At 39.8% G+C, this 24,657-nt stretch overlaps 2 protein-coding genes across 15 annotated transcripts in view; one reads left to right on the top strand and one right to left on the bottom strand.

The window, feature by feature from the left end:
- LOC142410389 (dynein axonemal light chain 1-like) overlaps positions 1-21,019 on the top strand; it is a 36,960-nt gene extending 15,941 nt beyond the window's left edge. For 4 of the 10 annotated variants that reach the window (XM_075502843.1, XM_075502840.1, XM_075502836.1 and 1 more), the window contains 6 exons: positions 2,332-2,441; positions 3,116-3,171; positions 4,472-4,527; positions 5,738-5,864; positions 6,273-6,419; positions 8,964-10,023. In XM_075502843.1, coding sequence (XP_075358958.1) covers positions 2,332-2,441; positions 3,116-3,171; positions 4,472-4,527; positions 5,738-5,864; positions 6,273-6,419; positions 8,964-9,010 — 543 coding nt within the window. In that variant the 3' untranslated portion in view covers positions 9,011-10,023. Of the gene's footprint in view, positions 1-2,331; positions 2,442-3,115; positions 3,172-4,471; positions 4,528-5,721; positions 5,865-6,272; positions 6,420-8,963; positions 10,024-20,888 lie in introns of those variants that run through there. The other 6 variants (XM_075502837.1, XM_075502842.1, XM_075502838.1 and 3 more) reach the window with 6 other exon arrangements.
- Positions 21,020-21,055: 36 nt separating this feature from the next.
- The window catches only part of MIDEAS (mitotic deacetylase associated SANT domain protein), a 52,995-nt gene continuing 49,393 nt past the window's right edge, over positions 21,056-24,657 (bottom strand). For all 5 annotated transcript variants that reach the window (XM_075502830.1, XM_075502833.1, XM_075502831.1 and 2 more), the window contains 4 exons: positions 23,701-23,850; positions 23,320-23,496; positions 22,718-22,917; positions 21,056-21,275 (listed from right to left, as the gene is read on the bottom strand). In XM_075502830.1, coding sequence (XP_075358945.1) covers positions 21,056-21,275; positions 22,718-22,917; positions 23,320-23,496; positions 23,701-23,850 — 747 coding nt within the window. The remainder of the gene's footprint in view (positions 21,276-22,717; positions 22,918-23,319; positions 23,497-23,700; positions 23,851-24,657) is intronic.

Raw genomic sequence — 24,657 nt, 5'->3', positions numbered from 1 at the left:
TGCTCTGGGGTCAGGTTCACAGTCCAGTAAAACCAGTGAGAATCTTTCCCCAGTCTCAGTGAGTCTTAAATTAGGGCACAGATGTGCTGTTCGGTATACATGCACTCTCCCGCTAATTCTGGCCAGCTGCTAAAGCAAGAGTTTATAAATGTTTTGGTCTCTAGAAGGTCTGGATGTGAGGCAGTGTGGGCAGGTACAGTTGAAAGCCAGAAGATCTGTACCATCAGCTCAAGGTACTAGTCTGTAATTGAAAACTACTTCCTTTTTGAATTTTATCATTCTTTAGTACCTTCAGTATTTCAGGGTTTTTTTTCAGTTACGTTGGTATATCCCACAAACTTCGCTCCTGCTCTCCTAATAAGAACTAGAATGCAATGACTTGCGGACATTAGCACTACTAGAGGTTTGAACTGAGTATTAAAAAAATTTTCTTTTCCTCCCTCACTCTTTTTGCCCTCCAAAACCTCAACTTCATGTTTTCCACTAAAGATTTATTTTCCATTTCATCCTCTGTCACATCTCTTAGAGATAATAGTGTCAGTGAGTTTGTCAGTGAGTTTCCATGAATGTTAGGCATGAAGTGCTGAATTTGCTTTTCTGTTCATGTGATTGGGGATGGGTCTAAATCTTTCTTTTACTACTCCTAATCTGGGTCCATGTGACTTGCAAAATTGGATCTGGTGGTGTGTTACATTCTGGATGTTTTTCTTCCCTTTGACATAAGGGTTTACCTATGTCCTACAGTCAGGGTGACATTAGTTAAAGCAACTTTAACTCTTTTAAAAAGTGTCTGTTCTACCTGTGGTTTCTCTGTAGCTGACTGTGGTCATTCAGTTGACCTTTCTTCCAGAAGTGCGTGGCAATCAGGATTAATTTTCTTCCTGCAAGTGCTCACTGCTGGCCACAGTCTGTGTTGGAAGCTCTCTCCCTTTCATGTTTTTAAGAAAAAAATGTATTTTTATTTGTTGGTATAAACCAATAGATTATAAACTGAGTGTAAATGCAAATAGGTACAGTGTTGTTCTTAGAAAAGAAAATGGAAGTTTCACATTTATATAGTGACTTAGTTTGAACACATTCACCATATTCTAGCAAAATATCTGACATGCTTATTTGCTAAATTGCTATTTATGAGTAAAAATATTATCACACTGAATTTGGACAGAAACTGGAATATAAGTAAATGTACAAGGCAACATGCTAGTTTTTTATTAAATTAAGTTGTCTGAAGTATTTTGGGTACATAAGAGAGAAAATAATGTTATCAAAACCTGATCTTGTGCTGTGGGATTCTTAAAGACTTCTGGGATGCAATTCAATTCATTACAAAGTAGCCATATAAACCAGGCCAGACCTCAGCTATCTCACTTTTCAGTAGCTGCATAAAAATGGGGGAGAAAAGAAGAGTGCTTGTTTTGAAAGCGCTGAGTAGATTTCTCCTTTGTTAATGGACCTCCAGTCCTCCCACTGAACACTGAGTGAGTTGACAAAATGCTCCCTTTGTGCTGTCAGGGAGGCAGCTATCAAAACTGGTGGTACTACCTAAATAGATACTTGTTCCAAGTGTTTAGTCAATAATTGCCATCACTTCAGAATTTTAAAAGATTTAATAGACTCTATTTTTTAATAAACCCAAATGCTGAAGTTATGACCATTTTTCTAATGCTCTGAACTTTATAAAGTATTTAATCTAGAAAATTATCAGCCTAGATTATAAATAGGAAATTTGTCTTTCTGTGTTCTCTAAAGTGTGAAATCTTCCCCCCATCTTTTTTAATGCCTAATTAGAAATTTTTTTTTTTTTTAGATTCTTAATTCTGTGAATCTGTTGACATTCTCCCCCAAAACGCACTCCTCGGTGTTCAGTTTGTGTTGTGAGTTAGGTGTGAGTTCTGAGTTTTCTCGGTGAAGCACAAAGGAGATTTTTCTGTCAGAGCTTTTAAGAATTGGCTTCTGCTAGAGACCGGCCCAAGCTGAGGCTCCTATATGTCAGTCTCCATGGAAGTACCTTCATTCCGAATTTTAAACCTCCATCTATTCTCTATTTCTTTATGGCAGAGGACCCCTTAATTAAAAAAATTGCTCAAGTGTAACACAACTTTTTAAAAAAGCATATGTAATGTATAAGTTCTTTTAATATCTTGAAAATAAGCTAGGCTTCACCTCTTTATGCTACGCCAGCGGGAATCTTGATAAACAGTATTCAAAATGCTTTCTCTTTTCAGTAATATCTTTTAGTAGTGATTACTTCTTATACTAATTTGTTAGTATAGTAATTTTTAGTAATTGCACGTAGCAGTGAGCATCTTCTTTACCTTCTCTTTTCTTTAGGAAGAAAAAAATGGCCAGAAGGCTTCAGAGGCAAAGGAGGTGAAACTGTACGGTCAGATTCCTCCTGTAGAGAGGATGGATGAATCTCTCTCCACACTTGTTAACTGCGAGTAAGTTCAGTTAAAAACAAATTGGAAACCAAACATTCTCTTCACCTTTTATTAATTTTCAGTTTTTCTGGTGTCCACTGTGCAAATATGTATTTACTATGTTTAAGTGTGGCCTTCAAAGCAGCAGCTTTCTCTTCTCATCAGCTAAGCTTCTCTTTCCACACACAGTTCCACTTTTTAATTCTAAGATCCCTGTCACTTAACTGAGCAGATGTTAGGGTAGATTCTGTATTGATATTTGTCCCCAGAAAATTGGTATATTGTTTATTGGTATGTAATTACAGGTCCATGTTTGGAGTCTGTCAGCTAACTGGCACATTTATGATCCATTCCAAAACTTATGTGAAAAAAAAAAAAAGAGACCTAACCAGGACTTTCAGAAAGAAATTAGAGACATTTCAGAAATAAATGTCCATGGATTTGTTAAGGCTAGGCATAAAAAAGATAATCCAATATGTCATGTGTAACTCGTGAGACTTTCCCAGGAGCTAAATAAAGTTGCAGAAGTCTCGATGGTTTGAGGATATTTTGAGTCTGTTTACACATCCAGTTAGTTTACTATCTAATGAAAGAAAAATAGTCAATTATTTCTAATGCAATGGTGTTTGAACATTGAACTCTTCTGATATAGTGATCCCTTGTATACTGTGAATTGATTATTCTTGCTTTTAAAGGAAACTATCACTGTCTACAAACTGCATTGAAAGAATCGCCAACTTGAACAGCCTAAGTAAGTGACAAGCCAGTGATCAATTATGTTTGTTTTCTAGTTGCTTGGATAGGAGATACACCATAATTTTTTATGTGTCCAGCTTTATACCTATTCTTATTCTTTTTAATTCCTTCTTTGTAGAAAATTACAAGTGACCTTTAAAATTGTCAGTCTTACTGGAGAACGCATGTTTAGCAATAATGGTGTATTAAAGCACATATCTCTGTGCACTAGCCTTGGCAGTTGTCTCACTGTGCAAGTTTCAAAAAAAAAAATCCATTCAGAAGGCACCTTTGTAAGTTCCAGTGGGCCTGAGTTGTGATATTCAAAACCTAATCAGTTCTAGAGTGATTTAATGACCAATTTCCATGCTCATGATGGAGATAGTCTGCAGTTCAACAGCTCTGTAATTGTGGTATTGGTTGGAGTGTTGTAGATCTGGATGGAAAAATGCCATTCCACTTTGCGGAGGATTTGGATATACTTGATTTGATTTTGTTCTCACTTGAAAGGGGTGTGCCATCTGTCCAGAAGTGGAGCTGAACTTCTATTTTGTGGGGAGCTGTCTATGATACCTTGAAACTTACTGGCTTACTGACTTTAGGACAGAAGTCTTAATGTTCTGTCCTCAAGACTTTGACCCTGTGGTATGAGGCTGGCAAAGAGCTGCAGGTTTTGGGCTGGAGCTTCCAGGCTTTTCTGTCCCCATCAAATTGCCAGGCAGACAGACAAGGAACCTGGAATCCCATGCTCTCCAACTACACACCAATGGGGCTGTCAAGGGGCTTGATGAACTTATTGGTGTTCATAATATGCTCAGACTTCAACAAATTTGCAAATATTAATCAGGGAAAAAATATTCTGGTAGTCTTTCCAAATAACTGTACTGCAGTATTTGAGTAACTCTATCATGAGCAAAAAATAATTAGGCAGTTTATATATATAAAAGTGAAACCAATGAATTTTTTTAGTGGGTTAAAAGGTTAAAAGCCTTTAAAGCATCTTAAATATTTATATTAATAAAATGTAGAATCAAAACACCCAGTCTGTACCAAATATTTGATCCTAAAGCCAGACAAACTAGAACTACATGGTCTGTCTCTTAAAGGTACAGAATATGTCCACTGCATCCATTCCTGATGATCTGTGTAGGTCAGGAGATTTTGTTTCTGTTACTTTGTTCTTTCTTAAGACAGCCTGTTCAGAGTGCAGTTTGTTTGTAAGTAGAATATGGGGTTTTACCTGACATACAGCATCTTCTTATATTTTTAAAAAAAGCCTCATTTATTAACAAGAAACTTTCTTTTATCTATTACAGAAAATTTGAGGATTCTGTCTTTGGGAAGAAATAACATAAAGAACTTGAATGGATTGGTATGCGCGTCTTAGTATCAATTCTTTGCTAACAAAATGGAGTGCTGTCTAGAATGTGGGATAATTCCCACATTCATAAAAGTCTTCGCTGAATTTATGTTATTGTCTAACTATTTTCTCCTTTCACTATGATCTGTTCACATTGCTTCTGAATTTTCAGAAAGTCTTTATCTTTTGTTTGTTTTGTTTTGTTTAAACACTTTTCATGCTTGGAGATTCTTCAGGGCTAATTTACTACAGAAAAGGATTTTAGAAAGAGGGATTTCGTTTTCTTTGACAAAGATGAGCAGAACTTTTAGCTGAAAACTGCTGTCTGTCTGTAAAGCCCTTTAAATTCCACTGGCTTTACATGAAAATAATTCCTACAGATTTTTTGCACGAGGAATTTTTAACCTGAAGATACTTAGGCTATGCTTCTTTACTACGAATAATGGCAGTCCTATGAACACACATTTCAGGAGAGTCTGTCCTTTTTATGTTAACTGGCACCTGGAGCATTATGGCTTTAGGGGAGAAGATAGTGGCAGGACGAGGTCTACTAGGTAGGGGAAAATTTGTTGAGGAAAAAACTGGATCAATTTTGTCACATTTGAATTAAGGGCAGAAGAACTTTTTTTCAATCAACTTTTTAAAAATTAATATAGAAATTCTTTTCTTCCTCAAGAGATACTGTATGTTTCTCCTGCAGAATGTTTCTCTTCAAACCTATTCCCACCTTCAGAGATGCCATATCTCTTAAGTGTGAAATGCAGAGTCAATGTGTAATGGCTGGTTTAAAAAACTTCTCTTTTAAGAGAATTATGAAAGCAACTTATGGCCGACAGGTACCTGAAATGAATCATTCCCTCATATTGTATAAACCCTCTCTAAAGTAGTTGTTAAATTGCATTCACTTCATGTATACTTGCAGTGCACAAGCAGCCAAATTTGTCTCCTCTGCCACTATGCCTTAAGAACAACTACTCCAGCCAGCTATTCCTTGTCTTATTCTAATATTGTGATTTCGGTCCTCCTAAATATATTTCAGATCCTTTGCTCTTAATTCCCATGAGTATTTGTCATGCATAATTAGGGACCTGCTTAAAAGGAAATGAGGACCAATATACCTTAGTATTTTCTCACATGAGGTGACCTGTAGGGGGTGAAGAGAGACTCTGAAGAATAAGGAAGATATACTTCTGCTTACCTGAGTAGTCCTGTCATTTTCCAGGAGGCAGTTGCAGATACTTTAGAGGAGCTGTGGATCTCGTACAACTTCATTGAGAAACTGAGGGGTATCCGTGTAATGAAGAAGCTGAAGGTTCTTTATATGTCAAATAATTTGGTGAAAGACTGGGGTAAGCCACGCCTCTCTATTCCGTAACTTCTCCTGTAGTATGGTGAATGCATGAATTAAGTCACCAAGTAAAAAATAGTTCTGTATGTTACAGGGCTTTAAGTCTCATTGATAAGCCTGCAGACATGCACCGAATCCCTAAATATCTGCTCATGTAAGAGAGTAAAAATAGTTAAATATTGAATTCAACTTCTAAGCCCAATGGAGCTTGTTCTTTGAATCCTCTTTCTCAGACTTCTTCTAAAATGCATACCTGTTCTTTAACTGATACCGGTTCAAGCCCAAGCAATCCCTATCCTGTTGTGTCCCATGCTATTTATGTTTGCACTGAGTTTGAAAGGAAGGTTTGGTGCAGATGTGCTTTCCATGTTCCACAATCTGGTTGGTGTTTTCACCTTTGTGGTTGCAGCAGAGTTTGTGAGACTGGCAGAGCTGCCATTACTAGAGGATCTGGTGTTTGTAGGCAATCCACTACAAGAGAAATACGCCTCTGATCAGAAGAACAATTGGATTGAAGAAGCAACGAAACGGGTACCCAAGCTGAAAAAGCTGGATGGTGAGTTTGGGGCATGAGGCAATTGGTGTGAGTTAACAGCTTAGTATAAAGACAACCACAGGGAAATGAGTAATAACCTCAGAAATTCATCTGTGTGCCCATGTAATATTCCTCCCTCCTCTCTCTGGATTTATTCAGAAGTAGGCTAACTTCTGGCAGCTGAATTCTGCAGCCCTGGCTGCAGGATCTTCTGAAAGTGTTTGATGGATTTTGGAGTATTAAGTCCAAGTGGTCTTGCAGCCCACAGTTGGGCTTTACTCTTGAAGTTATCCAGTCAAATAGTTTTAGCACACAACTAATAGGGAACTGAAACATACTGATTTGAAGCTCTTTTGTGGAGTTCACGTGTTTGACTTGTGTAATATATAGTTAAGTGTTTAGCATTAAATAAGTTAACAAGGCTTTCATCTGCCACATTGAATTACAGTTTTCCCAGCAAATTTGATTTACACTTTTCCCCAACAAAAGAGGGTGACATGGGGGAATGGGGATAGACAGGGATGTGTTCTGTTCTGCTTCTGGTGCAGGGGCAAGTTTTCAAAACTTCATGCAAGTTTCCTAAATGCCTGAATATTCCCCTCTTGTCACTGCACTAAGCCTCAGTTTATAAGCTCTTCTCTCCTTTTTGTCACTGATATGAAAATATATTAAAAGCATGTCCTGATTAGTGACTAAAAGTGAAATAATTTTTAAAGCTATTTTAAAATATGTTAATTTCTGTTAACGGAGGTGTTAGCTGTTCACTGTTGTCTGCTGTTTACTAAAGCAATGAAGAGGACAGCAGGACACTAATAAAGAGTCAGAGTAGCAGCAGGGAAGGTACGAATGTAGGGATGGCGACAAGAGGACAGCATCAGTACAGGGAGCAATGGATGGGAAATCAAAGCCAGATCAACTGAAGTAGTAAGAATTCTTGGGAAGTGGAAGCCTGGTGAGAGAAGTGTACTGCTATGAAGGATGGCCTGCACTAGTCCATTTGCTGTTGTAGTAGAAAACATTTTGAGAGTGAAACAAAAAATGGAATAGGGCAAGTATCTCTATGGGCAAAGAGTAACCTTGTTAGTATAAGGTTAGACCCTTTGTTTCGTAAGCATTCCTGCAGCTGGGAGCAATGGACAGGTCTGAATTAGGCAGGTACATTTTCTATGCAATGTAGAAAGAGAGGATGATATTTAAGAATGGAAACCACAAAAACTAGAATGTTGAGCAAAAAAGAAGTCAGAAATGCTGTAACTGGCCGTAAGGTTCTTGCTGTTACAATGTCCCAGGATCCTGTTATGCTTATTATCTACTATATGTGAAATGACTAATATAGGGACCTCAAAATTACTGAAATTGTTGAAGATCCTCTGGACAAAAATAAGCACTGAAGGTCTCTCTTAGCAGGTAGGTGTCTCCTTTCTGTTAGTTCCTGTGCCAGGAACCCTGCTCAGCAGTTAGGTGCCTAAAGCACAACAGAAACAAGGCTCTGGTGGCTTTATTTTCCGTTTCCTACCTGTGAAAAAAGAAACACAGCACCCCAATCTTTCTTACAGTACGCAAAGGGCTCTTGCCACAAAGCCTCACCATAGTTTGAGTCTCTGCCTCAAGCTGAGCAAAGCATCAGTATGACCCAGTTCCCATTATCCAGGTGACAGCACAGGTGAACGAACATACACCTTTGCGCCCCTGCTGTTCTTGTACTAGTTATATAGGCATGTATTTAATTGTGCTATTTCAGCATGCTGTGAGCTTACCTGTGCTACTGGGTTTTGCTACTGTGGGGAAAATTTATAACTTGATAAATCATTTTGGGGCTGTTAGCATTTCAGCTTATTTTAAATTCATGAACACATCACTATGAGGTGGTGTGAACCCTGCAGACTGCCACAATCTGGGGTGCCCTTGCTCAACATGGCAGATAAAAAGTTTTTGTGGTTTTTTTTTTTTTTTTTTTTTTTTAAAGTACCCAAGGGTGGGTGTAGACTATGAGTCTACTGTGCAATGCAGCTTTATTCCATGACATTCAATTTATCCTGAAGAGATGTGACCATATTGCTTCTTGGATCCACATTAATATAATTGTATTTTGTAGTCTGGACATCCTAGTTGGGTATCATTGAGGAGCTATTCTATACTAACTTGGTCAAGTATTTTGTGGAAATGGCAGCACAAAGTAGGGGCCCAACAAGAGAAGGGTGATGTACCTAGTTGGTTGTCAGTTGAACCAACATGGTGCATCTTCCAGTGACCAAGTTAGGCTGATCTTTGCAGATCCTGCTTTAGTACCTTTTTTATTCCCTGTTACCCAAGAAATTGGAAAAACATCCAACAGAAGATCTCATCAGTTGAAGGCTTTTCTCATTAAGAGCAGTTCAGGTATGTAGAAGTTCATGTCAGTTAGAAGCAGTAACAGGAAATACAACTCTTTCCTCTTTCTGCCAGTCCGACTCTTTCCAACAGTCCAGATTAGCTTTCAGGTATATCAGTATTAACTATATCTTTCTCTGCATAATTTATTTGTAAATCTTTGCAGATTTTTTTTTTCTCTCTTTTTTCCCTTAGGTATCCTAGTTATTAAAGAAGAAGATAATGAAGAAGGAGCAAACTGATGACACTTTCTTGTTGGGTATTTAATTATTTAAGTAACTCCAGATTGCTCGGCACATAGAACTTTTATATAAATGTTTGTTTTGAAGAAAATCTTTGGGCAATTTTTAAAAGACCAGCTTATCTCCACAGTCTGTCACCCAAAGAGTTAGTTACCAAAATTCAGGCACACCAATCTTGTCAAGCTTATGACACCTTCTGTAGAGATCAGTGGAGCTGGGTTTATCTGCTGCTTGGCTAGCAAGAGATCTTTACCTAGACTAATACATAACTATTTTTAATCCCTGATTAGTGGCGCTTGTTGTTCACTCTTGGGTTATAATAGAACCATTTTAGCTTGTTAGGTGCAGGTGGCCAACATTATCATTGGAAAAACTGAGGCCAAAAGAACAATGTTGTGGTTCAGAGACACATTACAGGCTTTGTTGTGTTTAATTTTTGTCATGGGAATCCCTCAATATTTTACATATGCGAGTTTGCCTTTTCATCCCCTTAACTGTTACGCCAAACAAGCCCAGTAGTTGTGGACCTACGCACAAAAAAGGTATTGGTCTGATCGCTTGTTACTGGCCTTAGGTTTTGAATCGGGCTTCTCGCATTGGAACTCAACTGCATTGCTTAGAAGGCCATGTATAACTTATATATTTATTTATTTTAAAGAGGCAATGGGAATTCTTTGCATGGTTTCAGTGAGACTAAAATATCTGCTAGCTTTTTTTTTTTGTCTCTTACTAAGAAATTATTTTTGATTGGAATATGTGGCCTAGTAGCCTACAGCTGGTTCCTAGTTTTGGTTTGCATCACTGGTGGACATAATCCTTCTCAGCTCTGGAATTTTCCTATAACTAAGTAGGCTGATACTAACAAAGAAACAGTGAACAAAAGAGCTGGGTTTGAGGACAGAAAATTTTGGTTTTGGGGATACTAATTTTTTCTGAAAGCACAGATGTAAACAGTGACAGAAAGTGTATGTAGTTAGTGGGGAAGGTGAGATGGGATGGAAAGTGAGCATTGGGGGAAAAAAAAGTATTGGATATACTAAATGTGCTCTATTGCAGGGTAATCAGTTTTAGTAAAGCCCCCTTACATGATGGGTAACTATTTTTAGTGAAAAGCATTAAACAATGATGAAGACATACCTGATTGCACTGTTGGATGCCAATAGTGTGTGGGGCTTTTTTTTCCTTCTCTTTAGATAATAGATCAAGTCACCTGAGTAGATTTTTCTGCAGCTTTTGTGGTTGTGTTTGGTTTTTTTTTTTTAAATAAGCTTTTCTTCTAATTCATGGTACCATCTTTGTTTAAATTAAAATGGCAACAACTGTATCTGCTGGTTCCAGACCAGGCATAGAAGGGATGGAGGCAGAATGCCACTCTTAATTATTTTTTTTGTGAAGGTGTGGCAGGAGTTGAAATCTTGGAAGTCATGGTCAGAGATAAAAAGGTAGCACTGGCCTAGACAACAGTGGGATTGATCTCAGCTCCAGGTATAATTGTAGGAGAATTCTCTCTAATCAATTTCTAGGTGAACTGTGTGAAGTAGAAGATGACAAGACAATCACAGTTTAGTTTCAGTATATTGCTAGTTATTCTATGAGTGTTAGAGGAATTCTTAAGCATTCCAACTTGAATTGGCAATTGCTGATAAGGCTTGAGTTTGATTTAGATTCATTACTTAAAATAAGGTCAAGAGAGCAATGGCAAAAACTGTGGACATTTTTCACCTAGCACAAACTATTTCCAGGCAGCAGTTCTCTTGACCAGAAAGCAGTTTCTTAATTAGCTCACTGGATTTATCTTACAGACAACTTTATATTTGTATGTATGTAATTTCTTTTACAATTATTCTCCTAGCTTTATCATTAGTAAAGGCACCATTGACCAAGAAGCACGATGGGAGAGAGGGTATATAGTCAACAGCCATTTCATATTGGCTTCTTTTAAAACTAAGCCATTCAGTTCACTTGCAGCCAACCGCTTTCAGCAAAGTGGATGTGCTTTGGCAGTACCCAGCCTATGGCACACTCAGCCCCTACTGACCCCATCTGCTGTGGTGGGGCAACAGGGGATTGGCTTGTGCCCTTGACGACTGTAATTAAAGCGTGTTTAACGTGAGCCAGAGCTTGAGCGGGGCAAAACTTGACTTCGGAATACTGCCAACAAACGGAAATGCTGAATTCATCTACGTGTTTGGAGACATTTTCAGAATAGCCCATGCAGTGCTCTTGTCATAGCGCTTGGCCACACAGCCAAGTGTTTGAACCTCTGTAGCTGGTCTCTCCTAGCACAACGTCTACAAGTATGGTATGTATGGCTAAGTTCACACCTCAAATGAAATGCGACAGGAGAGTGAGTGATGAGCACACAGTCCAATGCCAAGTAATCCTGCTGGTTGAATTTTTTTTTTCTTTTTAGTATCTAAATATGGTCTAACTCTGTACATTTCTGAAGGTCGTGTTAGATACAGCAAATACTCTACTTTGGCTATTTTGGGACATTCTGAGAGCAGAAGAGAAACTTAAGTGTTCTGACTATGTGGTGATGATTGGAACGAAACACAGCTCCATTGACAAGCTGTGAGGGGTAAGAGCAGTTACTGGCTCTTCTAAGTGACCAGTACAGGCTATACGTATGGGAATAAGTCCAAGAACTATTGCAGTTGTTGGTAGAGCTGTGTGTATTGTGTGGCTCACTCATCAGCTCTTTTCATAGATTAACAGCACAAATTCTCTATCTCTTTTTTGGGGGCTGCATTATAAATACCACCAAAAAAGAAAAAACAATCATTATTGAAGGAATGGGGCATCCAGTCTCAGCACACTTACAGCAGCAGTAAGGGACACTCACAAGCTTTCCCTCATGTTTCACCCTTCATGCTGTGATAAATTAGCATATAATTTAAAACCCTTCTGATAAAAACTATGTCAATCTCAATGAAACAATACAGTAAGAAAAGAATAAACTGTGGCTCTCATTGGTCAGGAGATGCTTCAGCTCAAAGCTGGGTGGAAGGTTCAGCTTAATGTTGCTTTGCCTGATCAATCAGGATTACTCTCGAGAACAAATCACACCCCCCCCCAACTTTTTCTCCTCCAAAATAAGTAAAGTTTTCCTAAATTTTAAAATTTGCACTTTAAAATTATGCACTGGATGTGGTGGAAGACATATACAGGTGGTAGAATTAAAGCAGCTGATTTGCATACTGATGGTGCTATACCATGTCATGTATAAGCTAACAGCAAAGCTCAGCCTGCATGCCCAGAGGGAGCGGCTGAGTAAGATGTTGAAAGGCTTCTCTTTCTGTATTACTCTTCGCTCTTCCCTATCTCACCACATCCAATAAAGTGGTAAGCACATTATTGTTCATGGATGAAAAGAGCACCTATGTAAAACTTGTAAGCCATGTGGAATTCTGCTTTCCCCAGTGAAATTATGGAGGATTAGCATCCACTTTATTCCTTAGAGAAATATCCTAAAATTAAATTAATGATAGGAAATAGCTAGGTTTTTTACTTGCTTGTTAGCACATTGACCTCTCTTCAAAGAGCTGATGTATGCAGTGATTATATTGAGAACTGCTGGAAAAATGCGAGAAGAGACCTGAGAACCGGCAGATTACTCAGGTTACACTAGAAGTAGACTCATCTAGAAAAATCTTCAAGCAAGAGAGCACTTTTAACATCCCCTTTGGCTATCTTTTGTATACAGTAATTTTGTAGCATGACCAAACTGTTAAAGTTGCTGTGTTTAAATTATTTAGGCCTATGTTTATAAATGTTCTTCTGTGAAACTTGTTTAAAAATAATATAACATTATTTTATACAGACGTCTTTGGCTGTTGTGTAATGAAATAGTTCAGCTTGTGGAGAACGTTCAGAAATTAAATTTTGTTCTCATTAAACTTTCCTAGCTGCTCAGGGAGCAATGTATTTATAGGATGTAAATGCTGTTCCTTATTGCCTCTATATTTTAGAATAGAAAATAACTTAGACTTTAAAAATGCTGATATATTGTGATTTTTGTCATCTGGTACATAAATATTTTTCAATCTTTTAAGCCATTGGTTGTCAGACTTTGTTCTTAGGTTTTAAGAGAAAAGTCTACTACTGCTATATGGGGAAAAAATCCAAATAAGTTAAATAACTGGCTAGTCTTTCTTCAGTATAAAATTACTAATTCACTTTGAATTTAAGTTCTGTTAACTGCAATATACCATCAGTTCTATTAAACTAGGACAAGAGAAGGTTAACTGATTAATAAACTTCTGTAATAGAAACTTTAGCCTTCAATAGACAGCATCACTGAAACGTAATTTCAAAACTCAGATATAAAGAAAAAGCGTTCTACCGCACAGTCCACAGACTGAGCAGTCAGTCTCAAGAATGACAAGAATAGCATCCTGCAATGACAGCTGTAATGCTATTTAAAAAACATACAGGGAATTACTGCAGAATTCCTCACACTACCACTAACTCAAAGCTTACTAATCACTAAAATGCTTTATACGGTCTCTTTCAGTAGTTGAAATAACTTCCAGAAGCTTGGGCTTGCATCCACCAATTAAAATAAGACGAAAACCAAAATGCTCAAAACTTGAGACTTTTGATCATCCAACATTTGTTTGCATGGCTTCACAGTTTTGGTACAAAGCAGGCAACCTTCAGTGCTTTTGGCTTTGACAGGGAGGCAAATACATTATTTAAAGCCTTAAACAAACTCATGGTCTGCTATCTGAAGTGAAGGCTTCTGTGTTCCCTGTCTCTTTGGCCCACCAAGCAAAATACCGCTTACTTCTCCAAATACTAATTGCTGATCAACAGCCACAGGAGTAAATTAAAGCAAGGGCTTCTACACTGAGCTGAAAAAAGAGCATTTTAATGTCTTGGGCTGAGTCTTTCTTATGTGCCAGCTTTGCCAAGAATACTGAAGTGAAAATTTGTCAGCATAAATTAACAGCTAAAAAGAAAAATGGTGTGCCATCTTAAATTCGAACTGAAATCTAGCAGGAGGCCAGTCAGACAATGATACACATTTCTACCATCTGCTTGATATAGCGAAACGCTTGCAGTCTTTGAAGACTTCACGCCCATAGATGTGAGAAACAGTAGCCTAGTTAACTACCAAAACAGAAGGAACCTTTGTTTTGAGGATGGATGGAAGCATATTAATATTTAAAATCCACAGCAAGAGATCCAGCTACTGCCAGAGGAAATGAGATTAGCACCATATAACAAGATACATTTAAAAAAACCCTTAGATTCAAGTAACAGACAAGTGCCTTTAAGACAGCATTTACTAAAACTTTTTTTAAACTCTACCATTGAAAAATATGATGCAATATGACTTACAGCTGGAGTCCTTGTTTCTACAACCAGCAGATTCAACTACTAAGCAGCAGGAAGATGTTAACTCTTTTTCCAGCAGCTCTAGATTTACTTCAGTCTCTACTTTCTGTCCCAGCCACAGCCAGCCAGGAATTCAGATTTGATACAGGCCCCTCAGGTACTAAGTTACTCCATGCTGCCTTTGCTCTGCCCACTGTCTCTGTAGTTGTTTCAGGTAGTGTCAGAATCCAGCTGGCCTTATTTACAGCACAGAAGCAGACCTAGAACTATTCCCCGTGAAATTCTAACACCCTGTCAAGGTTGTTACCAGCATTCCGGGAAGGTGCTCGGCTTGGAGTGGGATACACACACAACGCTTCCGTAAAGCAAGTGGAGCTGCATCTGCCAGTTATTGTCTTGGGTATAAGACATAAAACACATGGCAGGCTGGTGTCTTTGGGGAGAAGTTTACGTTGAGAAACAACGTAAGTAGAATTGCTCGGGAATTGCTATGGAAAATACAGAGGTGGGTATGACGAGAGAGCAGACTACCTAAAAGAACTCATAACCGCTTCCTTTGCAGGACTGCACCACAGTCACTATCCCCCCAAACCTCCCAGCCACTCCCTCGTACCATCAAAAAACTCAGCTGTGAAACTATTTTTAAACCTCATTTAATAAAAGGTTTTTTAGATATATAGAGGATATTAAGTAAATAAGTTACATAGTACATTACAATCACATCAGCAAGATTTCCTTTAGTGTATTAATATTTTATAAAAAAGCACACAAAAAATAAATTCAGTCCAGTCTATCACAACTGTACAGCAACAGGTAAATATATTTATATATGTACACTTTTAACATGTAACAGTCTTTTAAAAGGTGCCCTAGGCAGCAAACACACAAAAGGAAGTGTCTGCTCACTTGTTAAAATAAAAGTAATATACTTTATTACAAAGCATTTATACAGTAATTACAAAGGCTGACTGCTCCTGTACAGTACACCAAAGCTTTGACTACAAAGTTAAAAACAGAACATAAAAAGAATGAACACAAAAAAGTTTATATCAAATCTGAACTACAAGGGGAAAAATACATGTGGAGAAGCTGCAGGAAACTGGTTTTTAAAATATACATTTCTATAAAAATATATGTTGTCTTCTAATCTGGAGAAGTTAAGGGTTTTTTCAGGCTCGGCTGTCAGCGGAATCCTAGTCTTGGAAAGAAAAGTCCCTAGACAGCTGCGGATTCAAAGTTTGTGTCTTCCTGACATTTGACACAGGAGAGAACGAGGGCAAGTAAAGCAGCTGAACCCAAGTGACGAATTTACATAGAAACTCACCCCCACAAAAATGAAACATGATTTGTAGACACTGCCTCTCTGTCTCTTTAAAGCTTTATAAACTCTCAGACATACATCAGAAGATAAAAGAGGGAGAAAGTCTGTGTGGGAAAATGTAGTTTAGAATAAGGTTTCTGGCAGAGGTAATCATTGGACTAAAAGTGCCGTTGTATGAAAGCAGACAGGACTTCTATGGCTACAGTCCTCCCTACTCCCGTTTCTTTTAAAATAGCATATGTATATATAGGGACTTTCTAGTCCACTGCCTGAAAGAGAATTCAGAAGCATGTAATTGCTGAGAGTGAGAAAGCTCACTCTCGGTGGTTTAGGAAACACTTTTTTTGAACGTTGATTTTAATCTAAGCTTGTTGCAACGCTAAAAGTGACCGAAAGCCTCCGTTTGATAAATCAGAGGGTATTTTTAGCTAATCTGGACTTCACATTATATCTCTAGTATGGGATTAATAGATGAATTACCTTTAAGCTTTAGAATTTCTACCATTGCCCTGCCTTTAAACAGCTATATTCCTACCTGGTCCTAGCTAGCAAAACGCCAAGGTCCTGCACAGCTGACTGAAATTCTGTAGGCCTTCACCTTACAAAGTTGAGTTCTCTCAGATACCGTTACCTGTATCAGTAAATGGAAAAACATCAACTAAATTAAAATGCGGAGCTGTTGTTCTTGCAGCTAGACTACAAAACACTTCTAGCTATATCAGATATGCATCACAAGTGCATGCGTATATCTAGTAGTTATATACACACACAGTCTTACAAAACTGAGATGCTATCCCATGCAGATCACAAACCTGAAAGACTGAATCAGTTGTGAAGGGCAGACAACACGGGCAGAAAGGCAGAAGTACGTGATCACGGCAAAAATGTGATCTGTCGCTGCATCTCCGCAATGCCCAGCGCTGGCATCAAGACTCAAATAGGTAATGGTTTTGAAATACGGCCACCTGACTACTGGGTATATGACCACCTGAGGCCTGATCTCGCACTGTAAAAGGCAAATCTGTCGGTGCACATCTACAGAATTGTAGTCTATAAATCTTGTATTTGTTCCCATAGAAAAGACAGCTAAAGCAAAGAGACGCCTTGTTCAAACTCAATGACAGAGCATATACTGCCTGTTTTCTAAATCAACAGCAAACCCTTATACTAATTGGAGATCAGTAAATAGGCCTTTAAATGATGGAAAATAATGAGCATAGGGTTTTAAAACAGACAAATTTACAGATCACAGAAAAGTGGATTTTTTTTTTTTTTTAGTCACAATTGGAACAACACAGCCTTAAACTAACACTGTGCTGCAGTAAAGAGCCACTCAAGTAATTTTTTCACCCACTAAGAAGAGTAACAGAATTCACTCCAGATTAGACAAATTCAGTTCAAATGCTTTGTCCACAGCAACTGGGGGTTGCTTGGTTTGTTTTATTGAAACAATTCTCTGCCAACTTTTGCTAGTAGGCAGGATCTAATTCAGATGTAGGATCAATTCCAAACTGCTACCGTAAGCAAGCGGGCAGCAGGTTTGGTTTTGCTTATTTGTTTTTAAACAAGACACTCAGAGGACCATTTTTACTCATTACCATGACAGAAAAGAGGTCTTCTGGTGGCTACTAGCAATATGTAAACATGCTCAGAAACATTTCCATTTGATGCCACTTACTTGGAACGTTTACCTGATTTTGGTCAGCCATGCTAACCCACAGCTGTTAGAGGTTATCCTCAGAAAAAGCCCTTTTCTGATTTTCTTCCAGTGACAGACCTCACTGTATCAAGTCTTCCTGTTCTCTTCTGCTTCTACTGCAGCAGGGTGTTGGAGAGAAACAACCAGTACTGGATTCAGTGTGTAATACACACACCATTTTTGTGCAATTAAGAAAATCTCTGATTTGTTCTTATCAGCACCTCAATGGCTTATCCTTGATAAGAGGAACAATTACTCTTACATCAATTTCCTAAAATAGGGACAATCCGTGAAAGATCTGGTCTTTGGAAGACTATAATAATGCTTCCATTCAAGCATCATCATATCTGAAAGAAGATTAAATTGGTACTTAAAGCAATCCCACGATTTGCTCCCTAAATCTTTGTACTTCGTTTCATCTGATCAGTTGTTTGTCACCATAATTTGTTATGCCATATCTAAAACTACTTCAAGCTTGAAAACTCCCAAGGACCATGACTAAATGTTTGCTCGTTATCACCCAGGCATAATTCCAGACACTAAAAATACTAGAGTAAATGCAGGTGATAGAGCAGAAGAGTAAAAGGCAGAGAAACGTCCTGATATTTTGCCAATAAGGAGAATAGCACATTTCAGTACAAACCTCTCTGGAGATTTGCCTTACCGGAAAACACACGTAAGTTCTAGTCTTGCATCCTATTTTCTAGCTGGAACTATACCCCCTGGTCCATGCTATCCCTCACTTTTTCCTAAGCATCTGCTCCTGATCGCTGTCAGAAACAAGACCTGGAGCTAGACACAGCTTTGGTTTGTTCTAATGTGAACAGTCTCTGGTTTTTCCTAAAGGATTACACACTCCTTGATTTTGCACTGTTTTAGCAAGGACAGTGAAAGCATTTTCCTAAGACAGTTTGATCAACCTTATTTTACTTCTCAAGCTTAGTCATCTCTCCTCTCCAATCTAAAAAAAAAAATAAATAAAAAATTTTAAATATCTTAATTTTTGCCATTATTTCTCAATGTGTGCCAGTTCCACCTCTATCTCCATTTCTTCATTATGTGTTTCTAGACCTTCCTAGGCTCTGTTAAGTAACTGTACACCGTTCTGCTGCTGCCTCACTGGTACTCCAGGCAAACGCATTCATTACAACAGTATAACAATATCTACGTTACTTTAAATCCTTTCTAGATATACTCACAAGGCCTGCTTGTTTCTGAACTGTTGCCCTGCCCTGCAGTTCTCAAGATCTGGAAACTACTGGCAACTTCTCAGAAACATACTTCAGAACTTTAATTGCATCATTGCTTTTTACTGGAATTAATCCCAGTACTATAAGTGGACCATGAGGTCCAGCTGCTTCACCTACCGTCTGTCCTGGCACAGTGTGCTAAAGCTTCTGTTCTCTCTAAGGGCCCTTGGATAATGGTAGACAAGCATTTTTTCCAATTTACAAAAGGAAAAAAGATAACAAACAACATTGAAACTCTTAATAGGAAGACTGATTCGCTTAAGCTTCTTTTTAAGCTTTTAGTTCTTTTAGTAGCTTTTAGTTCTTTGCAGTTTTTGAATTATTTTAACAGTTCGTGACATGCCATCTGCTTCCACAGCCTTGTTAGTCAACAAGACCTGTGCATGCAGGGACTTGGAACAGTCATCCAATTGCTGAAAGGAAACCTAATTTTGTTGGGGATGAAAAATACAACCTTGGCAGAAAATTGAACACTTAAAGGCAAAAGTGTCAACACTGAAAAAAGTGCAGTCCTTAATGATACTCCTACTTATTTTGTAAGAGTAGTAACTGCTTCTGCTATTAAGATAAAGGATTCTATCCAAAGACGTATATATGTCAAAGCAAACATGGTACAATGCCCAGCCTCCCAGACTCAGAGAGCGAAGCAATCATGGTTGCATAAAACCACAGGGCAGGAAAAGATTGCCAGATGGCACGCTGGAGTTAGAGCCACTTTCCATAGTTAACCTGGAATTTATCTAGCAGCTTGAAGGGTCAAGATTTAAAAAAAAAAAAAAAAAAATCAGCCAGTCAGGAACACTCTGTAGTTCACGTACAGCAACCCCCCTTGGATCCCCGCTTGGGAACGCGGCAGCCATCGGCTCCTTCGGTATTGTACCACCGCAGCGGCGCACGTGCGATCTGACGCGGCGCTGGCACCCAGGAAGCCGGGGCATCAGCGCTGCTCCCGAGCACTGGCTGGAGGGAGGGAGCTGGGCAGCCGGGGCACGGGGCTGGGACTGACCGGTCGTGAAGCGCAAGGAAGCGATCCGATTCTTTACCTCTTCATGAAATAACGATAAATGCGGGCTATAAAGATGCACAGAACAATCCTGTGCAAGTCTAACCTCTATGTCACCTGGACCACTTTCCTACTTCTTAACTCTCTTTCACCAGCCGGCTTTTGGTGGCTAGACTTTTTGGGCTATTAGCATGTGTCAGTTCTGAAGGAAGAGTCAGCCTTTCAGCAAAGAGCAAGGCTCACAGGACAACCCAGCAGGCAGGGCTGTCCAGCCACCAGTGTGGAAATAAGTGACAAGCTCCTCCCGCACGTACACACGGTCTGACAGGAAGTATTTGGGAAACTAGGGCCCCGCCATACAAGCTCTTGACGATGGCAATTTCAAGGAATAAACGAGGGCTGCCACGAGAAAGAAATGATGTGCCGAGAGGTAAAAGCCATTCACAGAGGGATTTAAGGAGACTGCTGGAGATGAGAGTCCATTCCTCCCATCTCGGAGGCGCGCACAATCCAGCGCACGAGAAGGTCTTGGTTCATTTTCACTAAACAAACTTGCTCCCGTTTATGCAAAGTCAAAACCAGCAGTTTTCATTTCAAATTGCACTTGTGAAGCCCAGACTACTTTCCATTAAGTTAAAGGCAGGCTATTTTGTTTTCCTAGATGAGACAACCCGCAAGGCCTGTGGCTACTTCAATCCCACAGGATTTTTTTTTTTTTTTTTTTTTTTTTTTTTTACACCCATTGCTGCATTCTTAATGGCATAAAAGAAGCCACCTCAAGCTTCCTTTTGAAAAATAAAACTTCCTCTCAAAAGGAAGAAGAGTGTCTTGCTCATCCCGTTTTTCATTTTTGTGACGCAGAGGCCAAAAGTGCACACCAATCTTTCCACAAAACTTGTTGGCTGCCTGAATAAATGCTCAGAAAGGCAGGAAAGTGTAAAAGGAAAGAGAACTTGCTGAGAAAGGAAACACCTAGAAATCACCAGTGTCACAGTAACTGGATACACTTAGCTCAGAGCAGAGCATCATTTCCTTGCTCTGGTCTGGAAACCTTTATATCCAACAGTTCTGTTATCATGATTCCTGACAAGCAGAAAAAGAAAGGTCTGACTGACCTCAGAGAGAACTTACTTCCACCGCAGGTGACATTGTTCTATTATGTACCTCAGGTATCATTATAAATAGAATAGAAATCTTACTTGTTTTTAAAAAAAAAAAAAAAAAATCCAAGTTGAAACAAATCTTTTCATCCACCATTCCAGCTTGGTCAGTACTGGCAAGGTGAAGTGGAACATGTGGCGTGAGGAAACGGCAGCACTGAAGCTGAGACCTGATGGTTCAGGTAAGAAAAGTGCAAGCGACAAAAAGCGAGACCACCAAGAGGGAGGTTGGGTCCAGCCTTGCTACTCCCTCCACTTCTGGTCTGCTGCTATATTTCTCCATCTTCATCCGAGCTCCCACTGCTGCTCCCACTGCTGCTGCTCCCACTCTCGCTGCTCTCTTCCTGCCGGGCCCGGCTGTGGGCCGCCGCCGCCGCCGCCACTGCTGCTGCCGCCTCTCTCTCCCGCTGCTTCAGCGCGGCCGCCTTCTTCTCCTGCTCCGCGTGGCTTTTCATGTGAGCACTGCGGCTCTTCACCTTGTAGAACACCCTGAGGAAGCACACGTGTATGTTAGCATTGGTCTCGCCTACAGCCTCCGTCATTAATTCTCCAAAAGAGCTTCTGCTGCTCCATCCTCAAGTTTGTGAGCTTTGGCGCAGGAGCTCCCGCTGGCATTGCAATAGAGCATCTGCAGCAAATACCACCTCTGACTTGGCGCGTGCCAGCACTAGGTGAAGTGCTAGCAGGAGATCCTGACCACCCTCAAACCATTTGCTTCATTTCTTAATACAGCCATTTCCTCCTGTCTCTCATTCGGCTCTCAAATTTTCTCAATTCAGAGGGGCAGCGCGGGTATCTGAAACACGCACGTGCTGCTTAACACAACAGGGCCCTGGTTTTTAGGCATTCCCCCTATGCTGCAAAAGTATAATAAACATGGAGGTGAACAACAGCCAAACGCCACTCCTGAGCCCTGTCCACACAGCTAGAAACACTTGAGCTATTTCCTCCTAACTTTGCATTTCTATGATCTATTCCTCCATCTTTCGCCATTAACTATTTGGATTTGGCACCAAATGTCACAAGACAAGTTTAGACGCCATGAAGAATCCTGGCCTACTTCTCCTTTGCCAGTGGCCAGGACCAAATCCCAGCTGCCTGACTTCTCACAGCACTGCCCTTTCCAGTGCCACACGCTCCCCGAGGGCACAGAGACAGGCACCGTGGCAGGACCAGCGAAGTCCCAGCCACAGCAGGAATCTGTCAACACCCCTGGTGATGTAACTAGGTGGAAATTGCATTTTCTTGCCAGGCCCTTAGCTTGGTGCCTTTTTTAAATAAAGGGATAACCACTGGTGTTACGAGACTCTCTATCGTTTTAAGAGTAAGCAATTTCCGTAGGGAACTGAATTTTCTTGACATTTATGAATCTGTTGGCAACAAACTTACAAAAACTACTAGAACTGTGTGAGGAAAGACAAATATATTTTACAGACACAAAAGATGGGTGCAAGTTTAACCAGATGAACCGTGTACCCACTGGCCTAATATCTGCTGCTATAACAACGGTAGTGTCTTGTATTTCCATACCACTGTTCATAAGTAAGTCTACACCATGTTCTTAATACGTGATCTAGCAAATATATAGAAATTACTTGTTACAAAAACAGGCATTACAGAGGGGCAATACAGCAGTTGTTTGAAACTGCAGCTTAACACCAAATACTACACACAGTGAAATGCAGGTGGTGTCTCATTCCATTTGTGGAAAAACAGTCAGCAGCAGGTAATCATCCAAGCAATAGTATCTTAATATCAATATATGTAAAAACCCCTAATCTGCAAATATTAGTGGGGTAATAAGTCAATAAAATTATTGCCAGCGTCTCTAGCCTAAATAGATAGAAGGACAGCTCATTTGAGAATAAGCTTCCACAGGAGATGCCCTACCGCAATTCTGTGACTGTTGCTGGAAGCAGAGTTGCTCTTACCTGCCGCATTTTTTACATGGAAATGTGTTTTCTGTGTTCTGAGTTTTACTGGTAGCATCTGATTTTATCTTTTGTTTCCGCCTCCTCCTCTGCACTGGAGCAGTAATAGGCTTTCGAGGCTTCAGTGTTGTCTCCCTTGGCTTCCTTCCAATTCTGCCTGTGACAGTTGCCTCTTGACTCCTCGTATTAGCATCATCGGCCTTTGGAGAGAGGGGAACAGTTAAGGTAAACTGAAACTTAAACCCACCGTCAGAAGGAAAACAATGGCCGAGCTCCTGCACTTCATTTATTCCAGATCAAGGTTGTATTTAACAAGAAAGTCTTCGGGATATTTTCAGGACATTTCTCATCATGGTCCTATGTGTGCACCAACCACAAAAAGTTATACTGAGGTTTTTTCCCCTTACTCATCCCAGTTCTCCCGCCACAGCACACGGTCTGGTTGCTGCTGATACTCTAAGCTACCTCAGCCCAGTATCTTGCTCTGGGAGAAGTTAGAGATGGAAACTTTTTACATCTGGAACTGTCCACCTGGTATTTTCTCAACTAGCTGCAGGGTGAAGGTGGCATAGAAAGCACAACGTGCACAATGCAGCACTTACTATTACACCGTCTTGTAGTGTCTGTTCATCTTTGAGAGGAACTGTGCTCTTCCTTCTGTTATCCAACCCTTCCTCTGCCTCCTCTTCTTCCTCCTCTTCCTCCTCCTCCACATGTCCCTGTTCTTCACTGTAAATGTCCCTTCTGGGAGGAAGAACACGTGCAAACCTATGGGAACTCTTCACCAGAAGATAAAGGAACTGTTAATTTTGGTGGCTGTAAGTAAATGTCATTATGTGACACAGGACACAAGTTTGTGAGTCTGGACTCCTCCACACTGGCCAGATTGTTTTACTTTTGATTTTACCAGCAAATGGGACAACAGACAAAAACCAGACTTCACACCACAGCCCAAAAGAGGTGAGAGAAATTTAGGAAGTTACCTTGATGTCAACTTCAGCTTCATCTTTCATAGACTTCTCATTCGCAGCATCAATGTCCCCAAAGATTAAGGTCCCATTCCGACCAATTTTCACCTGTTTCTTGTAGGTGTAGTAGAATTCTACACACTGAGCCACCGTTTTGGTTTTTATCTGGTGTTTAAAAAACATAAAAGTCAATGGATTACAGGATTTTAAAAAGGCTTATAAATAATTACTAAAGGGGCAATAAATACACTTGGTATTTTTCTTTCCTCAGTAGTCTCCATTCCACCACAACTGCTCTTAAAGCCTTCTTTTCTGTGTCATGTTCGCCTGTATGCCCTGTCCCACAGCCCATCCCCTATTGCCACTATTATTCACCAAGAACTACAGGACCAACTTTCCAAAGAAAAGCTGGTCAATGTAAAGGTGACAGACCCTGGCACTTTGTAAGCTTAAGGCACCTCTTAGCCTCCGAGACATTCCAACTGAGCTGTCAGGCTTGAGAGCAGCCTTTCAGCTTTATGGGGATCTTTATTTTCCCGCAGCACTTCAGAGAAGACCAGACCAGAATACCAATCCAAAAATGGAAAAGGTTTGCAGCCCTTTCCCATTTTGGCCACATGCATTTCATACACATGGTGGTAGACAATTATCAGTACAGACCTGTGACCATCTACATATTCTCTATCAGTGATGGAAGTTTTGGAATATATCCTCAGCTTCCAGGCTTTTGCAACTTAAATGCCTTGGGGGAATTTATTCAGGAAATATGTATGCAGCTCCTGGTTTTGTACTCTCCTTCAGTGATCTCCCCCCCCCCCCCAAAGTGTCATACCTCATGAAAATAAATGGGAATGATCATTTTTACTATCATTGTCACAGAAAACTGGAAAGAGAGATCCTAAAGGATGCATCATTCACATATCCTTCTTTGGTCCTTTTCATCAGCAGCAAGGGTGTGTTTCTATTCAGTTT

This window comes from Mycteria americana, chromosome 5, assembly GCF_035582795.1.
Source record: "Mycteria americana isolate JAX WOST 10 ecotype Jacksonville Zoo and Gardens chromosome 5, USCA_MyAme_1.0, whole genome shotgun sequence".
NCBI classification, from domain to species: Eukaryota; Metazoa; Chordata; class Aves; order Ciconiiformes; family Ciconiidae; genus Mycteria; species Mycteria americana.
Note: the sequence above shows the minus strand (reverse complement) of the source record. Positions and strands in the feature narration are given on the sequence as shown.